At 44.0% G+C, this 25986-nt stretch overlaps 2 protein-coding genes across 9 annotated transcripts in view; one reads left to right on the forward strand and one right to left on the reverse strand.

Moving 5' to 3' along the window:
- LOC127380600 (ethanolaminephosphotransferase 1-like) overlaps window positions 1-11005 on the reverse strand; it is a 55715-nt gene extending 44710 nt beyond the window's left edge. The window contains exon 1 of the mRNA XM_051609813.1: window positions 10934-11005. Coding sequence (XP_051465773.1) covers window positions 10934-10990 — 57 coding nt within the window. The 5' untranslated portion in view covers window positions 10991-11005. The remainder of the gene's footprint in view (window positions 1-10933) is intronic.
- Window positions 11006-20424: 9419 nt separating this feature from the next.
- The window catches only part of SPIDR (scaffold protein involved in DNA repair), a 207977-nt gene continuing 202415 nt past the window's right edge, over window positions 20425-25986 (forward strand). For all 8 annotated transcript variants that reach the window (XR_007888598.1, XR_007888597.1, XR_007888599.1 and 5 more), the window contains exon 1: window positions 20425-20465. Coding sequence is in view for 5 of the 8 variants with exons in the window: in XM_051610443.1 (XP_051466403.1) it covers window positions 20445-20465 (21 nt within the window). In the remaining 3 variants the exon portion in view is untranslated. The remainder of the gene's footprint in view (window positions 20466-25986) is intronic.

Consider the following 25986-nt stretch of genomic DNA (forward strand, 5'->3'; position numbering starts at 1 on the left):
TTAAATGAGCTTGAAGCCACATCTGCTCAAAATAAAAGGGGAGTGGGGGAAACAAATAATTTTCTCCTCCCTCCTCATAAATTAACTTCTATCATAGAATAACAGAATCAAAGAATACCAGGTTGGATGGGACCTGAAGGACCATCTGATCGAACTTCTCTAGGCAAAAGCATGATCTAGACAAGATGGCCCAGCACCCTGCTCAGCTGAATCTTAAAAGTGTCCAATGTTGGGGGAAAATGACTTTTCATTAAGATAATAGAAGACAGCCTAAACCAGCTAAGAATCAATCCATCAAATTAAAAATAAGAAAAAAAAATATGGTCTTTAAACAAATGATCTATTGAAAATAATAACTACGCAGAGTGGCTTTCCACAACATTTGCATGGTGGCACCATGCCACCTGGACATCAACTGATCACTTCTTCAGCACTTACAAATGTGAGCTGGTCATCATTTAGCCTATACTTATATGCAGGGAACTACATCTTGGATGAAAAATGTTGAAGGACCTGCTGATTAAAAAGCTTTGAAAAGCTGATGTTCCACAGCATATATTTGAAATACATGGGGGACAGCCCATTCCTTGGGTGCCCATAAAGAGAGGCACCCTGACATCTACCAACACCTTCTTACAGCTTCTTTTATCACATTTCCTCTTGGACTATGCAATTTCACAATATCTGTGTTTTCTATCTGACAGGAAAGGGGATAGGAAGGACAATGATGGAACACACAAGGAATATTATTTTTTACATGAGTTGAGTTTTTGTGATTTTAAAGGTGGCAAAACAACCCTCGCATTCCAGGGCATGAGCCAGTCACTCTATAAAAAGACAGCTCGGTGGGAACTCTTCTTTCTGGGGAATTTATTTCATACTGATGCAATATGAACTTTCCTTCTGGGGTATCTTAGACTTCTAGAACTACACAAAAATTACAAAAATACTGAAATACTGATACATCTGGCAATAATTTTCCATCCACCTTTCAGATTCCTAGAAAACATTAAACACATGGGGTTTAATTCTACTTGATAAATATTTTTACAGGCTTGTAGATGTTATGGGACACAGACTTGAGTTTTAACAAAAGGGAAAGAAAAGAAGTATGCCATAAAACAACAACAGAGCTCTGCAACACTGTAGATGCCAAATGAATACCAAATGCTCAGCAATTTAAAAGTGCTGATGTATTCCAAAACACAATTGTGCTATTTCTAATAATAAAATTACTTTAGGTTGTATCATCACTTAGTTAATTATTCATAAATAATGGCTTGGATTTTGTATTTCCTTTCACTTAAGTGGTTTGGACTACTCTGCCGTTACACCTCATCCGTATCACTATATTTCGATTAAGTCATTGATATCAAAGTCCAAGAGTTATAAGGCCTTAAGACATCTAGGGCTGAAACATACAACACATGAGTCAAAACTGAAGAACAGGGGGTTTATAATTTAGCCTGGAAAAGCAGGTGGTGATGTGCATGCAATTGCATCCTCAGATGCAAATGCTTGTCTCTTACAGGGTACCTGTGTTGGTTGTGCTGTCTGTGCCAGGGCTGGAGGTGGCTGCACTATGAGGGAAGAGGCTGCTTGCACTGGACTACTGAGTGGTTCTCTCCTCCATGACTTTGTCCCCTTCAGTTCCTTTACCCTGTGCATACCTATGGCTAGGAAATACGGCTAAATTTTGCAGCTATTCCTAGTAAAATACTCAAAACACAGTGTGATGGTTTGGATAACTCAACAATTTTGGCTGGCATTACTAAGTTGCTAGGAAGTGGTTATCATAAAAATTGCTAGCCTGTTGCTGCTGCTATGTAGATATAAACTCACCACTCAGACCTTCTCATTTTCAGGAATCCTGTGACATGTATTGGGTCACAAGTCACATCCTGACACTTAATGGAGGTATGTATGAACCCATGTCCATGAGGTCATGGGCCATGTGGAGTTGTTGGCTGGGAGAGGCTGCTGTTAGGGAGTCATGAGGGCTTATGGCACATCCCCTTGCCTGCAGGGAGGTGTCATTGCCTCAAGATCCCAGAATCATGGGGTAGAATCACAGGATAATTCAGGTCAGAAGGGAGCTCAGCAGGTCTCTAGTCCTACTTCCTTCTCAAAGCAGGCTCAGCCATGAGCTCAAACCAAGTGCCTGATCCTTTATCCAGCTAGGTCTTGAAAGAATGGTGACTACACAACCTCCCTAGGCATCCTGAGTCTGCCTCACTGTGTTCCCAGGGAATATTTTCTCCTTATATCCAGCATGATGATGTCTTGTGCCTGTTGTATTCCCATGGCTCCATCTTCTCAAGGACTTCCCATAGGTACCAGAAGAGCTGTTCCTAGGTGCCCTGAAGCTGTCTCATCTCCCAGGTCAAAGAAGCCCCAGCTCCTCAGCCTCTCCTCACAAGACAAGTGTTCCAGTACCTTGGTGGCCTCTGCCGAGCATGCTCTAGTTTGTTGATGTCTTTTTTGCATTGGAGACTCAAAACTGGACACAGTATTCCAGATGTGGCCTAGTAAAGGAGGATAATTACTTTCCTGTTGTTTAATGTGCTGTTGACCTTCTTGCTGCCAAGGCATGCTCAGGGCTTGGTGTTCATCTTCCTGCCTACCACAATCCCATTTGCCAGAAATAAGAGGCTGATGGATTGCGGATCTGCAGACTAGTTACGCTTGAAATGCAAAATCTATGAGAGAAATCTGAGTCAGAATACAACTGAGAGAGAAGTACAGTTTGGGGCGAGAAACCATAATGTGCTAGCCCCAACAGTAAGGTTCTTGGTCACTTTGTGAGACTAGATAGATCTCATTCTTTATGGATAGGACTGTAAGCCAGAACAGGGAGAGGTGGAGAGGGGATAACACTGGAAGCCAGCAATATTTTTTTAATCAACGCTTGTTATGTTAAGGTTTCTCCTTAACCTCTCTTCAGGAAAAGGCTTCTTTAGTGGGACACATTCAAACACTTGACAATGAAAGGAAATGAAGGAAAGAAATACAGAAACATGACTGAATATTGAACAAGGTATAACAGAAGGCAGATGCACATTTGTTGCTGTAAAGGAACAAACCTAAAGGATGGTTCAGACTGGCAAAAGTACAAATCCTGCTAAAAAAAGCAAGCCTTGCACATTCTCAAGGAAGTGCACAAAAAGATCCATAACCATCCCTATTCAAAGAAGCTGTAGCACAGTGAGGAAGATGATTTCTGGTTTTTTGGGTTTTTTTTTGTAGACTGGTCTTCTACATTTGCCAAAGGGAAAGACAGTAGGATTCCATGCCACATCTATCTCTGTGCATGTACAAACGTGTGTTTTTGGAGGTGATAGCAATCTTTAAAGATCAAACAGTAGACCAAATTCCCACACAGCTGGAGCTCTGCCGGAGTGTGTACCTGAATCTCCAGGGAACCCAAAGAAACTGCTCTAGGCACAAGAGGGCAAACAGATTAAAAGTGCATTGCAGTTTCCATGAGGGATACTATACAGGGGTTCTGTACCACATCCATGGAACAGTTGTGCGATCTAGTATCCTGACACACAGGAGGGGGGATATTTCATAGAAAGATGCAAAAACCCAATTGGTCTACAAAACAACCTTTTTATGAGTGGCTCCCCTAGATTTTTAACAAATAATCAACATCCAAATCACAGGTACTTCTTTGCAATTAGTCTGGTATTAAAACACAGATGAATAAATAAAAATAAATGCATATGGATACATCTATGTGTATATATGCATATCCTACACATAAAAATTGAATAAGCATTTCGGAACATGAACACGTCTTGATAAAGCAAGAAACAAATAAAGCAAAATTAAATGTGGTTGGTATTTGCACTATTTATGAGACTCAACAAGGCATACAACTCTTTATATTCAGCATATCTGTCCCAAAAGTGATCTAATGAACTTCTGTAAATTCATGGGCGTAGTATAGCACTGAAAAACAGGTATAATTACACCATCGTTGGGAAAAAAAAGTCCTGCGGCAAGTAATATCAAACGCAACCTCTCTGTGATGTTATTTCGTTATGTTGTTGGTTTATTAGCATATGATATCTAGAAGGAAAATAATTATTACAGAGCTCCTGAAATGCTACATTGTGTTAGCTACGATTACAACTGGATGAGGAATAAGAAATGCTGTTGGCTCAAAGACAGTCTCTCAGAATTTTGTAATTCAGTCAGGCCATGATTCTTTGCACATGAACGCAGTGACCGAACAGGTAAAAGTAATTAACTATTTTTTTAATTCCACATAGTATTTAACAACTTTTAATTACACCCATAGTCTTTCAATCCATCAAAGTAATGTGATGAAGACTGCACCATTTTATCTGTAGAACAGTAGGCTGTTGACTCACCAGTTTTATGGAAGGTGGAAAATATTCATTTTCACTGCTTCAGATATTCAGGGGCTTTATTACACTGAAGTGGTTTGAGAAAACTGACTATGAAAAATGAAACTGATGAGATCTTTATTTAAATAATATATGGACTGAAAATTTGGGAAAGAAAAAAACAAACAACAACCAAACAAACAAACAAACCCAACAAAAAATACCATCTTCAAAATCATTATATAAAAACACTGTACTTATCATACACCAGATTACGTTTGCACTCAATCTTAAGGGTCTTTTCCAACTTCAGTGATCCTATGATTTGAATTGCCCATATATAATCATAGAATCATAGTTTGGGTTAGAAGGTGCCTTTAAAGATAACCTAGTCCAACTCTCCTGCAGTAAGCAGAGACATCTTCAACTAGATCAGGTTGCTTTGAACCCCACCCAACCTGACCTTCAATGTTTTCAAGGATAGGTCATCTACTGTCTCTCTGTGCCACCTGTGCCAGTGTCTCACCACCCTTACAGTAAAGATTTTCTTCCTAATATCCAACCTAAATCTAGCCTCTTGTAGTTCAAAACAATTACCCTTGTCCTATCACTTTAGACCACACTAAAAAGTCTGGCCCCATCTTTCTTATAAGCCCCCTTCAGATCCTGGAAGGCAGCTATGAGATGTCCCCGGAACCTTCTCTTCTCTAGTCTGAACAACCCAAACTCTCTTAGCTTTTCCTCATAGTAGAGCTACTCCAGCCCCCTGACCATTTTTGTGGCCCTCCTCTGGACCTGCTCCAACAGGCCCATATCTTTCCCATGCTGAGGACTCCAAAAATGCAGTACTCCAGGTGGCATCTCACCAGAGCGGAGTAGAGGGGAAGAACCACTTCCAGATAAATATGCAAATGCAAGTATCCCAACATGAATTTTCAAAATTGTGTAAATTACTTGAGCTACTGGAATTGAAAGCAAAACTCCCTTTCAGCTACTATGAGCAGAATCCATTGTGTTTCTAAATCTTGTAGTTACACGGATAGCCTTGGAAATGCACAACACTTAACAAAAATCCAGTCTTGTATCTTTCCACACTGGATTGGTTCTGAACTTCCAGAAAGCAATTCACTATACTCAACACACTTTGCTATAAGTCAGCATGAGAGAAACAATCAAGCTTTGAAACTTGATCATCATAAGTCTGATCTTGTTTCTCTAACCTACAAAAATGAGGGTTGGGAGGTAATTTGAGAGGTCTTCCAGTCCAGGGCACTCACCTAAGGCAGGATCAAGTTTAGCAGACATTTTAGAAGCAGATCAAGTTACCATGAGGTAATAAGCCACTGGCTTCCAACTGCTTGTGATAAACGATCATGTTGGCAGATTAAAATAGAAGACGTTATCCAAAACTCTGCTACAAAAGGTGTAACCAACTGTTCCTTTACACTCAACACTGGATTTTAGATCCTCCCTGAAAGAAATTGAACCATTTCTGAAGAGTGGTGAAACAATTGCACAATCCTCCTTAGTACCTGTTCCAACACTTAAATACCCTTACAGACACAAGGTTGCCATAGCATCTGCCTTAAATTTCTCCTTGTGCAGCCAAAACTTACGTATTGTCTTTCTTTAACAGGGCATGAATGAAGACTAACTGGCTGTTATGTTCTTACTCCCACAATACTACAGACTATTTCTCACAGCTCATCTTTTCTAAGCCTCTTATTATTCCTAATGCCATTTTGTGGATTGTAAATTGGGTGCAAAGCAAGCAGGGATGTGTTATTCCAGCTGGTATGTGTACATCAGTACATCAACTACTACAATATATGTAACACCTTTACATATCTATGATACCTTACACTTAAGAGCTTTTTTCTCTTTATTATAACAGCCACAATGCTGCTGACACACTGATCCCCAGGGATCTTTTTATTTTTTGCAGTCTGTTATCTCTTATTTTTTGTTCAAAATGTTGGGCTTTCTTTCCCCTAAGTATTGCACCTTGTTTACTGAATTTCTTCATACTGATTTTTTGGCCTTTATATTCCTTTTTCCAAAACATTTTAAACCCATTCTGCAAAGTGTATGACACAAAAATTTTACAGAAGTAATCTCCCTTCTGTTACTGAAAGTATTGAACAGAAACAGAGTTGGGACAGAGAGACAGCTCTGTAGACAGGATCCAATTTGGTAGAACCTCCTACTTCAACAGAGAACTTAAAGTTACTCTTTAGGGTAATGTGTTTCCATTTTAAACTGATTTCATCTTACCTCTACCTACTTTACTTATAAGAATTTGGGAAAGTATCAGAAGTCTTACTGAAATGAAACCACATATAGGTCATTTACTGTCCCCCCTTCTCCACAAAAGGAGTTTCCCCCTAAAAAATGGCTTAAAGATAGAAACAGCTTAGACATACCAAGATGAAAATGTGGAACCTCAGACCTTAATTTTTAATGTTATCTCTGATTTTTTAAATCACATTTTCCAAGTCCTAATCTTTGAGTCAAGCCTCCACAGTCTGTCCTTAGATCTCTCTTATCCTGAAAGAGGATAAGGTGTCAAAGTTTTCTGGCTTGGAAAACCTCAGCACATTGGTGCTGTAGAGAAGCTGATTCAAGGCAGATTTGCAAGGGAAATCCTAAGTGAGAAGAGGCAATGGCAACAAGAGCTTATAATTAACATTATTGCATTCTGGTGGGGAGGATAAGAAGTAAAGAACCAAATTCTGCTTTTATTTGTACTCATCACTTGGCTGTCTCAGAACCGTTTGTTTCCAACAGAAACCCAGCAGGTGAAAAGAGGCAACTGTGTAATTCCATGGGTGCTCTGCTAGAACTACAAAATGCTGAGAACAGAAACACAAAAGCAGGAACAACAGTGCTACAATTGCAACTAGTTGTAGCATTTTGGCTGTGTCACTCCAGAACCTACCCAACAGCACAAAATCCAACTATTGGCTTCCTCTGCCCTACAGTTGCTGCAAATCACCTGCACATGCAACTGTCCTGGTATTAGTACCTGTCCCACAGGCAAGAAGACAGCAGAAATATACTAGCAGCGATACCCAGGATTGCACCTGAACTCTCTCATCATCACATCTCCGTCTGTCCTCAGTGTGCTTTTGAGCAGAAAAAAAGAAAACTGAATCTCTGAATCCCCATTAACATGAGAACAGACCAACAGGAGTAGATTTGTAAAATGAAACAGCTAGCCCTAATGACCTCACATCCCTACCATAAAAATTTCAGGAGGTTTTACACTGAACTGGTTTCCGTGTGATACCACGGACTAAATGTATTTGGTGTACTTGTGCATTCCTAGTACATCTATGTTCATTCAAAGGGAATAAATTCAGCGTGCTCCAGGGTAACTCCGTGACAGAAACCAAAGCCTGGTAAGAGGGGAAAACTTACTTCAAAAGCATAATATACATGCACCTGACAATGCTAAAGGGTGCTGAAGTCTTTGCCTACATCAGGTCTGTCATTCCCTTTGCACAGAACTGCAGTGGTTTTGAATGCCAAGGCCCTCCTCCAACTGCAAACAGGAGACAGAGAGTGGCTGAGACATACAATTGTGGCATTCATGCCAGAGAAATGAGTTCAGCTGTGTGAAAATTTTCAAAACTGAGCAGTATTTTTTTCAGGCAAAATTTACATTTACGAAATGGAGTTGATCATACAGATTACTCTTTTAAGCTGTGCTATGATCAGCTCCCAGTTACCTGCGGATAAACAGTGCAAAGTGCAGAGCATATTGAGCTACTGACACTAGTGCAAATATAATCATAGAATTTAGGTTGGAAGGGACCTTAATGTTGCAATGTGACACACAACAGAGAGATAGATTCCCCTACCTAGTTTCCTAGGCGTGCTTCAGGTCTGGAAGCAATACATCATTTTAGCTCAATAATGAATGTGTGCTAGTAAATCCTTTCAGAGATTATCTAGCTTTCCACAAGGCAATCCCATGTATCCCTCCACTGTACTCTAGAGCTGGGTCCACCAGGAAACACACTACAGAGGCTGGTGGTTGTAAAAATAGCTAACTTGTGTCTGCTGGGCACAGTAATCTGAGTTCAGCACCCATCCTGTTGACTAGGCAGCAAAGGCAGCAGCAACATCCTCAGCAAGGCTGGGAAGCAGGAGGAGTGGGATGAGATGAGGCCCTAGTCTGAAGAGGAGAACCTAGATGACGGCACCCAGAGGGCAATAAGAGGTTGAAGAGTACCTCCTGGGCCTGGGAGATGGTGAGAACAAAGCTGTGGTTGTGGTAGCAGCACTGGGCATGGGAGGGTGAGGTGAGGAGGCAGGGAGGAGACTGTGTAGGTGATTAGTGTCTCCTTATTGTACTGCTTTTGAATTTTTGGAGGACTTTAACCTATTGTGAGCAGCACTTCAGAAATGGGCAGACCTGCCCTCACCTGCCACGTCTTCTTGCAACCTGGAACACCAGGAAGATGGGGCAGATACCCCACCAGCTTGGCAGCACTGACCTCATGCAGCAGTATTTCTCTGGGTGTAACTCATGTCATTTGGATTCATTTATTTATTTTCAGCATGTCCCAGTCCTGAGTCACCTCATATAATAGAGAGTTAACTACTTGATTTCACCTTTCTAAAACCTGTACTTACCATAGTTTTCCAGAATACAGTTGAACAAATACTTCTCAAGTCTGCTGGCTGATTCCTATAGTTAAGAAAACTATCTAACATATTTTCTGGCCTTTGCAACTCTCTTAAGAAACTAAAGTAATTTTAATATACTCAACTAAAATGTTTTAATATGCAATTCTGCCTTTCAGAAATAATTTGTCCTGTAATTCATCAGTAGTATACAATGATTACAGGTTTAAAAAAAAAATTAAAAAAAAATAAAATTGGATTCTTCCTCATCTGCATTTGTTTGCAGCTACTTTCATTCAAGTGTAAAGGAGAACGTAATAGAAGTGTTCCTTGTATCTGTACTACAAGCTTAATTATTTTATGAAAGTTACATAAATGATGATGTCTGTTTATGCTAAAAATAGCTTTTTATTTTTCCTCCGGTGATCTCAGGCAAGACTGTGGCTCCAGTGTTCAAGCACAGGCCTGTGCAGCTTAAGCCCAGTGGCTAGAGCCAGCCTCCAACATGTTCTATCCCTCTCCCACTGGAGAAGTACAAGCGTGTTGCTACATTTTAACAAGCTGCTCTGTGTAACAAGTTCCCTGTAAGGGACCTGCAGATGGCCTTGGAAACCACAGTTACTCCATCACAGTTCACCCTGCCGTGAGCAAGGAAAAGTCCTGGCCCAGGGAAGGGAAGGGCTTGGTAGGAGCCCAGGGAAGTCAAATGCCCTGGTTGGAGGCCAGGCTGGGAGCACAGTAAGAGCAAGTAGGCAAGAAGAATGAGGAACACAGGGTAGGTAGGGGCTGCTTTGGGAAACTGAACGTAGAATACAAGGTTGGGCATGATGCTGGTGGATGCTGGTGTGCTCCCCATGCTTGTAACAGGGAGGGGAGTGGAGGTGTGTGAAGGGGGCTGCACAGCCCACCTCAGACAGCTGCACCTCAGCTAAAGCAAATCGGGACAATGTCCTGCAATGCACCTGCAATGTCCTGGGAACAAAACCCAGGTGCCTCATATGCCTGTGCCAAAATGCTGGTAAATCAAAATATCTAATCACCCACCCATTAATTTGAATTCTGAATGCCAGTTTAGTTCAAATTATTTAATGGAAGTTTTTTTCCTGGCTTCCTTTCTCCTATCTCAAAGCCAAAGCATTCCTGTGTATGAAGAATCTGCACAGAACCAGACAAGCCCCATGAGTGCACACTTTCTTACAGAAATACCGAATTACACCCAGCCTGTGTTTCTTCAATATGTGCAGAGCTTTTAAAGATGTTGCTACTCAAAACCGGGGAGACCTGATAGCAGCCTTCCAGTACCTAAAGGCTAAAGGCACCTACAGGAAAGCTGGAGAGTGACTTTTAAAAGGGCATGTAGTGAAAGGACAAGAGGCAATGGCCTTACACTGGAAGACGGTAGAATTAGGTTGGGTTTTAGGAAGAAATTATTTCCTGCGAGGGTGGTGAGACTTAAAGCAGGCTGTACAGGGAAGATACGGATGCCCCCTTCCCTATCAGTGTTCAAGGCCAGGCCGGATGGGGCTTTTAGGAAGCTGGTCTAGTGGGAGGTGTCCCTGCCCATGGCAGGGGGGTTGGACCTAGATGATCTTCGAGGTCCCTTGCAACTCAAACCATTCTACGATTCTACGAAAAGCTGGTTAACTTTGTTTCCACTGAGACCTGCCACTTCGTAAACACCCAGTTCCTACCCTCACACATCCTCGATGTGCGGGAGCCCCGGGGCAGGCTACGGGCGCCCCGGCTGCAGGCTGACCGAACGGACACAGGTGGGAGCCGGGCAGAGGGATGGCCGAGCCGGCCAGGGCCGCCGGCAGCGCAGGGCTTGGGGCTCAGCCGAGCCCTCAGACACGGCGAACCGGGAGGACCAACCGCAGCGGGGGCCGCCGAGCCCGGGCGGTCGTTCCCCGCTGCCCCCCGCCCGCCCCCCCGGGCCCGGCCGTTACCTTGTAGCGGCGGAAGCCGTCCAGCTGCCGGGCGCTGACATACCGCCACCGGCACATCCCGCCGCCCGCGCCGCGCCGGAGGGAGGGAGGCAGGGAGGCAGGGAGGGAAGCAGGGAAGCTGGGAGGCCGGGAGGGAGGCGGTGTGGCTGGGGGCGGGCGGAGGGCGGCTCCCCGGCCGCGCCCGTCGGGCCGGCGCCTGCCCCCCGCTGCCGGGGAGCCGGGGCCGCCTTGTCCCCGGGGCTGGGTGCCCGCCGGAGGTGGCAGCTCCCCCGGAGGCTTCCGCTCGCCCACCTCCAGGGCATTTCCCAGTGGGCCCAGTGCGCTCCTCCGGCCTCGGTGCCAGCCTGCCATTAGCTCCTTCTGGAGACCTTTAATTTCCTCACGGTACTGGGGACAGGCTGCAGCAGCCCCCCTTTGGCACAGCCCCGGTAACGCTGTAGTATCGGTCCCCAAAACTATTTTTCTGGTTAAAGATGTATCAGAGATGCCGTGATACAGCATGCCTGAAGATGTGCCCCTGGTAACAGTGTTTGTTTAAGTAACGTGTTTTAGAAACAGGTGATACTGAGGATCAAAGATTTTATTGGCATTCCTTTCCAGCAATAATCTGTCTTAGCACCTCTTTATTGAAACACCTGCACTGGAGCCCTTCGTACCACATCAGCCTGCAGTAAGTTCTGCACCATCTGATTTTCAGGGAAGCGAGGCACTGGAGTAGGCAAGACTGGAAAATATCAGGAGTAATGTTTCAGCTGCAAACGCATTTAAGCACATGGCATGACACCTTGTGTTACCTGCACTGTGCATTGTTAGAGGGAGAGAGGAAATCATACACATCAGGGTCTGAGATCTTATTGGCCACATGGAATCTACCCAGAGAGGAGATCAATTAAAATCCATTACTTGCACCCCATGAGCTCTTCCAGGCACCTAATGCATTGTGAGAGCATTACAAACTGCACAGGTTTGATAGGAATTATATACAAGTTAAAATCACTAAGTGCAAACTGTATACAGTGGTTCTTGCTCTCTATTATTAATTACACATTAATCACTTGAGATGTGCTTACAGCTACATTCTTCTTCCAGCAGCAGCATCTAAACTCCTGTTCTTGAAAACAACCAGAACTGTAGCACTCTGCTTCAGGTTACTGAGTTAAGTCTCGATTCCAGTTAGGAAAGTTAAAGTGTTTGGAGTTCACAGTTTTCAGGAGCTAACTCTTAATTTTAACTAGTGTGCATACCGTGGACTTTGATTTGGCACCCCCTTCACCTCCCATTGTTATTATTGTGTTTTAAGTTGTATTATGCTAGTGAATTAATCTACAAGGTTATCTAAGAAAAGACTTGTGGCTACTCCCATACTCAGAGCAAATTTTTGGGGCAAGTAAGTTACTAAAACTGACCAAATCATTTTATAGTTATCACTTTCACTTCTTAACGCCTACACTCATAAGCCTCAAACATGAAAGCAGGAATTGGACTGAATAACAATTAGGAGTGTGATGGACAGTGGTAGAAAAGGTGCTTGCTTTTGCAAAAGTTAGAAGGTCACAGATGATTTCTTCTCTTTGTAGGCCTCTAAACTTGTGCTAAAAGATGTGCTGTCACAAGTACACAGATAGAGAAGACACATAGGTATAGGAGATACAAAACAAGAATTTAATTTCCTGTTTTCTCAAAACTGTCTTTGGGATAAATGAAACACTTAAAACAAAAAATCCAAACCCTCATAAATACTCCACTGAACAGAGAATCCAAAAGGCTGCACATATGTAAAAACGCAGTTTCATGAAGTCGTACCTTGCCATCTTCTATGTCTGCTGATGAGCACACCTAAGGAGGCAGCATTAGATAAGCTACACTGAAGAGAGGGAACAGACTGGTGACTGGGTTTGGAACATCACAGAGCAAGCCATGACACAAGTAAGGCGGTGTTTGAGAATACTGTGGAAATTATGCTGTCATGTGCTAGCCTTTGATTTAAGAATCTTCCTTGATTTTAGGCATCACAATTCATATGAATGGTTGGCCCATAAGACCAAGCACGCAGGCTAGCCAAGGCCAGGTGTGAGCAGCATCCACCTCTACGTGGTTTACCACTATACCTGATGTTCTTGCTCTTTCTGTGCACACCTGTGTATATGTTTGGAGGTTATCCTACGGTTGTGTTTTTCAACATTCTGAGATGTTTTACAGCTCCTTTCCAGCCAGCTGTTTGAGCTGTGATCCAAGCTGCCTGCTCTACATGCAGGACTGTGGGAAGAGCAGTGAAAAGAGCTTTAATGCTGTAGCACATTCCCTTGTGTCCTTTCTGGAAAATTAATGACTTATGAGCTGCAGCCTGAGTAGAGAGGAGCTCTAACTGGCAACAGCATGTGGGTATTATAACCTGAACAAACTTCCATTTCACGAGCTTGGGTGTGGATGAGACCAGCACTAAGACAAAAGCCAAAATCAGAGCACTGGTAACTTTCACTGCAGAAAAATTTTAAGTTCTTTACCAACTGTGGCTGGGACGGTTGTGACAGTTTAGAATTTACTAAGTAAATGACCCAAGGGCAGCTTTCTCCAGCCCAGGGGGAAATAATTCAAGGCCAGATTTTAATCCAGTGAAATCAGTAGGGGAATTCTCAGGTCTTTAGTGCTGCTTACTAATCATGTGTAGTACTGAGAGGAAAGCAGTGATTTATTGTTTTGAAAGAGCAGGCATATTGTACCATTGCTGCGTGCACAAAAATGTTAAAAATAATAACTGTTCAACAGATATGAATGGTATTTAAAAAAAATATAAAAATTAAACCAAACATCACATCAAGACAAGTTATATTCTTCATCCATCAAAATGGTAGGAAGAGAGATGAGGGCTCAGGATGGTTTAGAATGAGTCGTTGGCTTTCAGTTTTCACTCTCTCTGTTACAAGTTGTATTAATAAATTAGTAATGATGGAGTTTCTTGCACAGGGAAAACTACCTGGTATGGCAACTTCCGCTTTTAATAATGTATGACACTGTCTTGTTTATTTTCTGACTTAAAGCTGCCAGCTATGGAACAGTCATTATCTAGAAGGCATCTAATAGTACAATCCTGCCTACTTCAAGAAGATAAGAAAAAGCAGAGAGAAATAATGCAGAGAGTAAAACCCAAATGGTTAGCTGCCAAAGCAGCAAAAGAAAAGGCTAATGTACTGGGAGAAATGAGTAAAGAGGGAGCAGAGTGGAATAACTTAGATTTCTCTGGAATATGTGACACAGGATGCAGGCAGTGCTTCCCTTCTCATCACTGTATGGGCTAGCATAAATTTGTTCATCTTCAGGATGTCTGTGCTGTGAAAGAAGAAAGCTAGAATGATGGCTATACATTTACAGGCTCCATTTGTTCCAGGCTTTCTGTAATCTTACCTTGGTCTGTTAACCTGGTTTATAAGTCCTGGCTGTTTAATCTAGCATTGGTACCGAATGCTAGTAAATTATCACATCTATCCTCACAAATTGGCGTATCAGTTCCAAAGCCAGTTGTCCAGTTGCAGTTTCAGTTTGCCCATAAGCAGATAAGCTCCATAAAGGCAGACTCCTACTGGGAGTTCACTGAAGGACCTTAAAGATGACCTCCGATTTTGTTTGAATGAGAGCTACTGTTACTACATCGACAAAAGTATTCAAAACCCCCTTTTGTTTTGTTTTTTATTTCAGGCAAGGGCTAGAATATGGCTAATGGTTAAGAAAACAAATGAAACAACTTAAGTAGCATAACCAGATTGTGGCTTCTCAGCTGTACCAGGGCTTGCAAGCAATGCAAATGCAGTGAGGCACTGCTGCAAACCAGTCCTCTCTCTGCTTGCCTGTGCCTTGTGCAGGGCCAAGGGCCACCACGCCAGCAGGCACTCATCAGTGAGAGACGTAGGAGTCAGCAGATGCGTGACATGTGGCTTGGCCGTAATGGCAGATTCTGGTTCTCACAGGCTGTGTTTAGTCCTTGTGACACTGGCTTAAAGCCATGAATATTACGGTGTGGAGAATCACACAACTGAGGGAGAAGGGTGCCAAGTATCACAGGGTACCAGTGGTTCTGGATGTGTCTATGGGCCACCCTGCAGCAAGGGGACAGGTGATTCTAAGCAAGTACAGGCTTTCCCGTTCCCAGCAACTGGAGTTTCTATGGGAATTTGTGGGATGCCTATCTAGTTGCTACCTGGAAAGGAAAAGTAATTTGTTCTGAAAAGGATATGCTTCAAAATAGAATCACAGAATCATTCATGGTTGGAAAGGACCTCTGAGATCACTGAATCCAACCATCAACCCAAAAAACCCCAGACAAACAAAACCAACCACACACACTCTACCAAAATACACCTCGCCCCTCCACCTCAGCCACTAGACCATGCCCTGAAGTGCCACATCTACATGTTTCTTGAACACATCAGAGGGTGGTGACTCCACCACCTCCCTGGGCAGGCTGTTCCAGTGCCTGAACACTCTTTCAGTATAGAAATTCTTCCTAATATCGAATCTAAGCCTTACCTGCTGCAACTTCAGGCCATTTCCTCTGGTCCTATCACTATTTACTTGGAAGAAGAGGCCAACACCCACCTCCCTACAACCTCCTTTCAGGTAGTTGTAAAGGGCGATGAGGTCTCACCTCAGCCTCTTCTTCTCCAAAGCAAACATCCCCAGTCCCCTCAGCCATTCCTTGTATGACTTGTTCTCTAGGCCCTTCACCAGCTTGGTAGCTCTCCTCTGGGCATGCTCCAGCACCTCAATGTCCTTCTTGTAGTGAGGGGCCCAGAACTGAACACAGTACTTTAGGTACAGCCTCACCAGTGAGCAGAAGCTGTTGCCTTGCACAACAGCAGCAAGTGTCTCTGCACTGATGCACAGTTACTTGCTCCCTGCCAAGGCGGCTCTTCCCAGTCCCGGCCTGTTCAAAGCACTGGACAGAGAGTACAACCTCACACTCGGAGTAAAGCAGGCTCATAAAGTAAGCATCAGTGGTGAAGGGGTATGTTTAAGGAAGACGGAAGGAGTAAGAGGAAGAAAGTCAGGTCTCAGTTTGGGGAAATGCAGGTAGTGGCAGGGTTGTACCTTTAACTTCTTACTTGCTTTAGGGCAAATTTTGGAAGTTGAAACTAACCACTCCTGAGGTGAGACTGTAGGACTCATCATCACAGCGCACCCTCTAAAGAGACAGCTCAATCCTTGCTTCCTCTGCTGTAGATCACAGCTCTTTGGAGGTTTCCTCCATATTGCCATGGTGATCAAAAAGGAAGTGTTAGAGTATCGTGTAAGTGTCACTAGTCAATATACTATGCTAATAAATAAAACAGTCTTGAATCCACTGTCAGGCACTGAGGAGAAGTGGCACAGTACAGCTTATGACCGTATAATTAAACTCTCTTCTTCCAAGTCAGGGCAGCCTCGTCCATAGTGCCTGCTGAAAAAAAGTCCAGCCTTGTGCTATGCCTCCTCAACGGTGCCAGGAGCACTGCTTGGGAATACGCCAGCTGGCAGGGCCTGATCCAGATCAGGGAGCCTGCTGACAACTCAGCAGCAAAGACAATCACAGGAGGGTACTCAAGCCTCTGCTCTGGCTCCCTTTGCTAGTGGGAAACCCTGCTGAGCACTGCCTCCAGCTGTCCACACCGTTTGCATGTTTACCATCTTCCCAGCTCTGCTTTGGATTACCATCTCCCTTCAGGCTGCTGTGGAGCAGCTAGCCTTGAACAGTATGGATGCACATGAATCCATGCCAATCAGCCTTCCCTCCCTCAGCAGTATAGATATGCTGGGCTTAAGTCATGCTTAAGATTAATTTTTTAAACTGAAAAGATCTTCTTGACTGTAGACAGTTGGCAGATCCCATCCACTTCTCAACATATCCTTCTGCCTTGGGAATGGCATTGCTTAAGGTTTTTCAAGAACAGCTTTTGTAATGTCTTCAGTACAAAGGTACACCACAGTCATGATAAAACCAATTATCCTAAAGCAGAATTAATGCTGGGCTTAAAAAAGGAAATTCAGTTTCTGAAGTTACTAAAGTACACAAAGTGGACTGTTATCAGTACCTTAGTATTTTTAGAATACTGTTGAATTAAATTAACAGGAAGAACATTGGTGGGAGTAAACTGGTCTGATGATTGAAGTTTAAACACTGCCACTTTTTTCCAGCTCTGAATTATGAGACTGCATAATTTTTAATTTATTTTTTTTTCCATGATAGATGATAGATGTTCAGTTTCAGCTCGGAAAAATCTTATTTTATTTGCATTTATCTTGTTAAACTATGGAGACATCTTATAAAAACTAGGCAAGTATGCTTCACAGATGTGACCGTCTGTCAGAAAGTTGTGTACTGATATTTATTGTATAGCACAGAATACACAGAAATGGCCGGTGCAGACACAAAAATGTCAGCCACCATCAGATGCCACAGGCAGTGTTTGGTGGTGGGAGGGTGAGATGAGGCCCAGTGCCCACCACCCTCTGCTGGTCGGCAGCCGGGAAGCACCTGGGGCTGGAGCCCCTCTCAGCTTTATGGCCCAGGGGCAAGGGCTGGTTAAAAGTTGCTTTCCAGGTTAGTTGATTTTGTGTTTGTTTTTGGTGTTTTTTTTATTCTTAAATGATCAGCTATGAATTATTAATTTGCACGAATGTCTGAAGCTGACTCTCTCTGCTCCATTAAAATCTGGCATCCCCTGGGGGCTTTATTTCTCTTTTTTCCCCACAAGTCTACAGCTTGCCTCAGAACAGCCATGCATCCTACTGTGAAATGGTGCAACTTAATTTATAGCAGAACTGACACTGCAGCTTTGGGATTAAAAAGTCTGAAGGGTTTCATGTTGTTTCCTAGGAAACCTTAGAATCATCAAACTGTAGGACAGGCTGCAGAAGAAAAGGTTATTTTGGATCTAGGCCGGTGATCTGCCTGCAATCTAGCCCAGGTCTTGGGATCACCTCTTCATAAAAATCCAGCTGACCCTGAAAGACAGATTCTAAAATACTTAATGAGTTTATCCTCCTCTAGCTCATCCCAGTTAAGTGGCTGGGATGTTTGCGACTTTTAAAAATTTATTAAGGAAATGACTCAAACCAAAAACCTTTCTCTCTGTTTGAATTTGACATTGCCCATTCCAGGCTTTATACACTGGAAAGCTTTTAGAGTTGTAACTTAATGCTCTGTGAAAGGAAATGAATCCATAAACCCATGTTAGAATGAAGGACAGATACATTCAATCAATATAAACAATATCCAAACTGCAGTAAATTAAGCCTCCTTATCTGTTGAATCATTTGTATCAAATAAATTTTGTTTCTTTGTGAGAGATCTTTCTAGATATGGATTGAAAAAAAAATGCAAGTGACAGTGCCAATGACAAATAAATGCTCATTTTTATGAACTTCACTAAAGAAATCCAGCTTTGTTATTGATGGGAATTTTGTATTTTTCATAGAATTTTCTTGCAACAAAAATACAAAAAGTATAAAACTTCTTAATGTTCCCTGAGCACCAGTAAATATTGATCTTGAGCACAAAAACAGTCAATCAATGTAGAGATAAAACAGTGTACTCAAATTATTCTTTAAGCCTGTGAGAACACAGACAAGCTTGTATGAGTAGATGAAATATATTCCTAATATATATGGTGTTTTTCTGACCTGTTTCCTCTATTTCCATGTAACTTCAGTACTTCATTGTGAAGAACATGAAAACAAATAAAGGAAATCTATTGATTGGGTCACCTCCTTGTGATTCTGCAGAAGTTCCTCCCAGATGCAAGCACCTTGGAATCCTCTGAGGGAGCTTACGTACGGAAAAAAAAGTAATACAGGCTCACTAAGAAGACCAGCCTCCTGTGGTTCAGACATTTCTCTGTTATTTAGCTCTAACACAGAGTATTTAACAGAATAGTGCATAACATACTTCTTCAAATATCAAAGCAAAACACTTTGATGGCATTTAATAGGATTAATTTGTCAGTCTGGTAATTTCAGAAGAAATACTGCTAATTTTTGGAAGGATGAGAACAAAACACAGTGCTTTTAACTCTGTTTTGAACATAACAATCAAAAGACAGTATGGGGTTTAGATTATGATGTTTCTGGCTTACCTTTCTGTGCAAACCCCATTATAATTAGTAGCAGTTTTACAAAGGGAATGTGAGATGGGTATTGGCCACAGGGTGCCTTGGAAAAAATACAAACCATAAACTATAGACATAGATATGGGCAATTAGGCTTTAATAATAAAAATTGCAATAATACAATACCTTCCATCAAAACGTAAATGCTTTACAAATTCTAATTAAGCTGTAAGATACGATTATCTCATTTTACAAATATTATTAGCTGCATGTAACAGCAGGACTGACAGCCTAAGTGACCTTCTCAAGAACGTAGGAAAGGCAGGAAAAAAATAACGTATCTGTCCCTTTCCTGACAGTGTTTCCATTTGTATCAGGAAAGTATTTTCAAAGGTTAGCAGTCTTTTTTTTTTTTTTCTTTCCCCTTCCGCTCGAGGCAATTATTGTTTTATAAAAGCTCCATTTGAAGCAGTTTTAATTCCAAGTCCCTACATCTTAGCACCAACGTTACTCTTTTTGCTTGGAACGTCATCAGCTTTATTTGCTGCTTAGGGAGTTTCAAGTCTGAAGCTACAGTAAACGTCTTTTTCATCACAAGCCTCGTGTTTAGACGCTGCTTGCTTGGCTACCCAGCCAGCGCTCAGGTCCCAGGGCTTTGCTGATCTCCTCGTGTTCAGCAGCACCGCTCTTCTGCCACTGACCTCGAGCGAACGCGGCTGCCACGAAGGACGCCGAGGCTAGGCGGAGGCTGGAGAACCCTTCCCACAGCAGACGCAGCTCGGGCGCGGCTCCCCCGCAAACGCGTCTGCGACCTCCTGCCTGCCCAGGGGCGAGGGCAGAGCCCGCAGCACCTCCCGGTTCCCAGCGCCGCGCCGGGCGGGGAGGCAGCTCGGCCGGAGGAAAGCTCTCAGGCCAGGCCCGCCGCGAGGCGCTGCTGGCGGCGGCACTTCCCACCGAGAAAACGCCGGGGCTCCTCCCGCGCCGGGCAGGGCCGGGAGGCGGAGGACGGAGCCCTTGGGCGCCTCCCGCTCAACCACCGCGCTGCAAGGAGGGCCTGCCCAGCCCGGGGGCCGGCGCCGCTCGGCCCGGGGACCCTGCGGGGCGGGCAGGGAGCGGCCGAGGCCCGGCGCAGCCCCGGCGGCGGGGAACGCGCGGGAACGCGCGGGGACGCCGGGGAGAAGCAGCCACCGCCGCCGAGCCCGCCGCGCAGCGCATGCGCACACGGGCCCCGTGACGTCACCGCGCGGCGGAACGGCCGCCCAATCAGAGGCCGCGGCTCCGGTGGCGCCAAAGCCGGACAGGGCGGGGGCGTGGCCGCCGGCGCGGGCAAGCGCGCGGGCCGGCGGGTTTCCCGGCGCCCCGCCCCCCCCCCCTCCCCCCCCCCCGGGGCCCCCCCGGCACGTGACCGCGGACGTGGCCGCCGCGGCGGGGCGATGGTGATGGCCGGTGGGCAGGTACCTGCGCGCGCCGGGCGGGGCGCGGCGGGGGGGCCCGGGGGGCAGCGGGGCCGCCCTGCCCTGCCCTGCCCGGCCCGGCCCGGCCCGGCCCCGGGGCTGAGCCCCCCCGCCCCGCCCGGGGGCCGGGGAGGAGAAGTCGGCTCCGGGTCGTTCCGAGGGGAGCCAGGGGGGGCAGGGGGTCCCTGTCACCTCCTCCGCGGCGGCCTCCCCGGCGCGACATTAACGCTCCCGCCCTCGGGAGGCGGTGTGAGCTCGGGGGACAGCGGTGTCCAGCCCTTTCGTTCAGCCGTGGCGGGGGGGGAAGGAAAACTGCGAGAGGGAAAGGGGCTTGTAAAAGTTATCAAGGCTTAACGCCCTTTTGAGGGTCTTAGCTCCGCGGGGCGTGAGTGGGACTGGAGGGAGGAGCAGCGCCCCGTGCCTTCTTCGGGTCTGTCTCCCTCCCTCCCTCCCTCCTCCCTCCTGCGGGGCGCCCGGCGGGACCTGCGGGACGGGCGTGAGGTGCTGCCTGCGGGGCGCAGGGCTTCGCCAGCACCGCGGTGCTGCTGGAGGACGGGCGGGCTGCAGCTGTCACTGCTCGATGGGTACCAATAGGGTTCAAGTGGCAGATGAGGATTTTAAAGCATTTTCCGTTTAGCGTATGGATAAAACGTTGTGAGTATTCTACACCGATTTGTAACTATAACCACGTTTGAATGAGGTTTTTTTTGCGGAAGGAAATGCGAACAACAGGCTTAAGATAACCTACTGTGTATTTCATTCACATTACCTCTTAATCCTGATACTACACATACTTACATCTAAAAAGTTTTTAAATTCTTGACTAGTGGAAAACTGCACACTTCAACTGTCAAGATTTAACCAGCTCTTTTTGCAGTGTGATGGCAGCTTTTGATAATAGCAGTTCCTTTGGCAGGCAAAGATAATGTTCCTCGTTACTGTATCAATGAAAGCTATACTGGTCAGGTCAAAACACAGCAGTCCTTTCCACTTGCTGACTACTAGTTGAACCTTTTGAAAAAATAAACCAACCTGATATATAACAGAAAGCTATGATACTGTTGATAATTTAATCTTGTGAAAGCTTTTCTAAAATACTTGTGTTGTAACCATTTTGACAGAGTGCAGACTTCTGTCTAACTGACTGCATGGCACACTCATTAATACAATGTGCATCTGAATAGAGTTCTTGTTCCGTAAGAGATGTTTTTCTTCTTAATGTAAGCATATAGCGATTTATACTCTTCCTTAGATAAGCAGGTATAGGTTAAAAAAATCCTGATATTCAAGTGTTAATATTATGTGCATCTCTATATATATCTCAGTCAATGAGAATAGCCTTTCATTAAGAATAGTAAAAATCATGAATGCAAATAAAGGTTTTAAAGCACTGTTTTAAAAATGTGTCACACATCAGTAACAATAGAAAAAGAATTTTAAGATTTTTTTATTTATTTTTTTTTCTCCCATGCATGCTGACAATGTGGAAGGAAATATGCCAGGTCATTGTGACCATGGTCATACAGTTCACATTTTTTTCAGGAATTATTACAGCTTGATGAGGTCCTTTCTCAGGATCGTATGTATGCTTGCAAATTGTCTTTGGAATATAGGCATACTGGTTTTGACAGGAACAAAAAAGTAATCTTGGCTTGAAAAAAAATATACAGGCTATGGTTTTAATTCTTAAACCTTTATTTAAATCCTCACTTCACGGTTTAAAGTGCAAGGATGTTTTAATAATTTGTGCAAGGCATTTGACACTGTCCCACACAACATCCTGGTCTGCAAACTGGCAAGACATGGATTTGACAGATGGACCACTTAGTGGATAAGTCATTGGCTGGATGACTGCACCCAGAGAGTTGTGGTTAATGGTTCTGTGTCCAAGTGAAGGCAGGTGACGAGTGGTGTCCCTCAGGGGTCAGTATGTGGACCGGTGCTATTTAACATCTTTGTTGGAGACATGGACAGTGAGATTGAGTGTATCCTCAGCAAGTTTGCTGACAATACCAAGCTATGTGGTGTGGTTGACACCCTAGAGGGAAGGGAGCATCCAGAGGGACCCTGACAGGCTGGAGAGCTGGGCCAGTGCCAGCCTCATGAAGTTCAACAAGGCCAAGTGCAAGGTCCTGCACCTGGGTTGGCACAACCCCAGGCACAAATACAGGCTGGATGGAGAATGGCTGGAGAGCAGTCCTGAGGAAAATACTTGGGGGTGGTAGTAGATGAGAAGCTCGACATGAGCCACCAGTGTGCGCTGGAGCCCAGAGAGCAACTGCATCCTGGGCTGTATCAAAAGAAGTGTGGCCAGCAGGGCCAAGGAGGCGATTCTGCCCCTCTACTCTCATGAGACCCACCTGGAGTTCTACATTCAGCTCTGGAATCCTCTTCACAGGAAAGACATGGAGCTGTTGGAGAGGGTCCAGAGGAGGACTCTGAAGACGATCAAAGGGCATGACCACCTCTTCTCTGAAGACAGGCTGAGGAAGTTGGGGCTATTTAACCTAGAGAAGAGAAGGCTCCAGGGAGACCTTATAGCAGCCTTCCAGTGCCTGAAGGGGCTACAAGAAAGCTGGGGAGGGGCTTTTCACCAGAGAGGGCAGTGATAGGACAAAGGGTAATGGCTTTAAGCTGAAAGAGGGTAGATTTAGGTTAGACATCAGGAAGTTCTTCACCATGAGGACAGTAAGGTACTGGAATAGGTTGCCCAGGGAGGTTATGGAAGGCTCTTCCCTGGAGGTTTTTAAGGCCAGGTTGGATGAGGCTTTCTGCAGCCTGGTCTAGTGTGAGGTGTCCGTGCTGACAGCAGGAAGGTTGGAACCTCATGATCTTTAAGGTCCCTTCTAACCTTAACCATTCTATGATTCTATAATTCAATTAAAACTTTGCTTTCTGTCCAGGCAATTAAAACAGTAATGATGCTTTCAGGAGCTCAATAGCACGAATACTGAGTTTTGCTGCAAATGAGATACTTGTTGTTAAATTCAGCTTTGTGCTGCCTTAAAATTGGGCTTTTGAAGGAGTTTTTTTTTCTCTTTCGTTAATGAGTACAGACAATAATGACTGTGGTCAGTGTTCAATATTTCTGTGTACTTTCTGTGATTGTTCCTTTCAAAAGTTTATTTTTAAAGAAAAGTCTGGCAGCTAGAGCTGTGATTTTCACATATTGTTTGTTCTGCTCTCTGTTAGGGAAGAATGCAATAACTGTATTTTAATACTTTAGAGTGGTGCTTAAGGGATGTGACTTCCTCTGGATTTGCATGTCAGTAGCAGGAGGAGTTCATGTAGTGAAACATTTTATTATTTTTGTCCTTTAACTTATGTTGCTTTTTGTGTTAGAGAAAGTGAAGTGTTAAAGAAATGCCACTTACATTTGAGGTGGATAATTTTGTAGGATCATGTTTTCCTGGGGGTTCATTCTCTGTTTTTTTGGAGCAGCCCCAAGAAAGTGGGATTATCTAGAGTGTAAAGGGCTGTGTAATGAATATTCCTGGAATGTACAATCCCAAGTGACTTCATACAGGGTACTTCTGGGTAACATATTTGGCAGAAGTAACAATATAGATTGGTTGAGTGGAGATGTTCTAGATAGGATAATCTATGTAAAAATCAAATCCAACCCTCTGGCCCCAGACTTTTAGTAGTCTGTTGCATGACCATTATGTATATTTATTGAATTTTCTGAGTGTGTCTCTGTTTTCCTCACATCTGCACCCGTGCAGGCTGACTTACTTTCACCTCACTGGAAATAACAAAAGGAGTAATGGGGGAAGGATTGTTTGCTCTGCCTTTGATATTGAAGGCTAGATCCTAATTCCACTGACACCAGCAGGAGTAATTTATTTTTTTCACTCCTTTAGAAGGTACCCCTCCACAGACAAAATCCAGTGCATTCATGAACAGAGGTCAACAGACAGTTTCTGCATGAGGTAGCCATTCTAGTCTCCCCTTTTTCAATTAAAAATTTCAGAGGTCATATTTTGACTTTGGATGCTCTATGTAATCCATAAGTTTCTTTGCCTGACTCTGTTTTGTGATGAATCTTGACTTTTATGAGATATGCCAGGTCTACTTGATCTAACTCTTCTGAGCCTGATTCAGTGATTTATTTATTTATTTAATACCAATATCTTATTTCTAGACACTTCATGCATAGCATTAATAAATTACAAAAAATATTTTTGTGTGCCCCATTTTTTATGCCAGAGGGAAAAGGTGATGATTAACCTTGTAACTCAAGGTTAAGAGTTGCACTGTTGTCACTGCATTCCTTTGGGAACAGCATGGTCTTTGGATTAACTTAATGATAAATATTTATTCTTGAGAGGAAACAAGCTTCTTAAAATATTAGCTTCCCTGTTGCCTTGAAGCAGGCTGAAGTGGAAGCAAAGAGCCTTTAAAACGTTCCATTTCTGCATGCCAGCCAATGTGTTCTGCAGCAGAGGTCCATGGACAGCAGACCTAGCAGCGCTGGTTGCTCAGCAGGAGAAAGATGATGGTGTCCTCCCTGGAACGGGCACCGTCCCACAGTGCCCGAAGGCCAAAGAGCCAAACCCCACAGGGCTGCTCCCAGCTTGCTCACACTCACTCCAGGCCTCACAGCTGGGCTCCCTGCTGCTGCAGTGCATTTGTAAGTTGAAGCATGGCAACACTAGCTGCGTGTGGCAAGTGTGGTCACTGTGCTTCCTTTCTCTGCTTCTGGTTGTAGGCTTTGTCCAGAGGGAATCCTCTGTCATTTGTGTCCTTGGAAGTTTTTCTTCTGAATTGAACCTCAAAATTCCTGATCTGTGCAGATGTGTAACTCTCTTCTGTTACACACAATGTTAATATTACAGATTTTTAATAAAGATACATTTGTGTGCTTCCCATTTATATTTGCACACAAACATTACTTTATGCATGTTGAAATTAGATACTTTTTACATGGCTTATTTTTCCTTAAAAATGTTTAGTATGTGAAGGTATGTGTGTACATGTACCCATCTATATATATATATGCACACATACAGTGTTACTGTGACAAACTCCCCCCTCAGTAACTGTGGATTGAAGCTGTCTGTCCAATTTCAGTTCACATCAGATATTTCTAATGGAAAGATTTAAATTGACAAGGAGTTTGGGATGAGTGGAGTTGTCTTTAGGGTTTGTTTTTTCAGGTTTTTTCAAGGTGGTGTAGGATGTGGGAGATGGTGGGAAGGAGCTGTAAATCATTGCTGTAAATATCAACAATCGAAAGTCCTTTTCTTTCTTTTCCCTCCAAATGATGCCTGCCAGACATTTGTGGTAGCTGAGGAGCATCTTGTGTACTGGCTGTATTTCTTTACTTTCTTGTTCTGTGACTTCAGGAACTGTTTTCTGTTTTTCTCAGTGACTACAGTGGCTATAGATTTCTGTGTAGTGGTATCAGACACTCGCAGATTTTCCTGTATTTGGGGTGCAGGACGTATGGTTAGACAAAGAGATAATTAACCAGAGCTGTCAGCAGTACTGATGGTTCTTCAGGTTGTAATTAAGCTGA

The sequence above is a fragment of the Apus apus genome, chromosome 2 (assembly GCF_020740795.1).
Source record: "Apus apus isolate bApuApu2 chromosome 2, bApuApu2.pri.cur, whole genome shotgun sequence".
NCBI lineage: Eukaryota > Metazoa > Chordata > Aves > Apodiformes > Apodidae > Apus > Apus apus.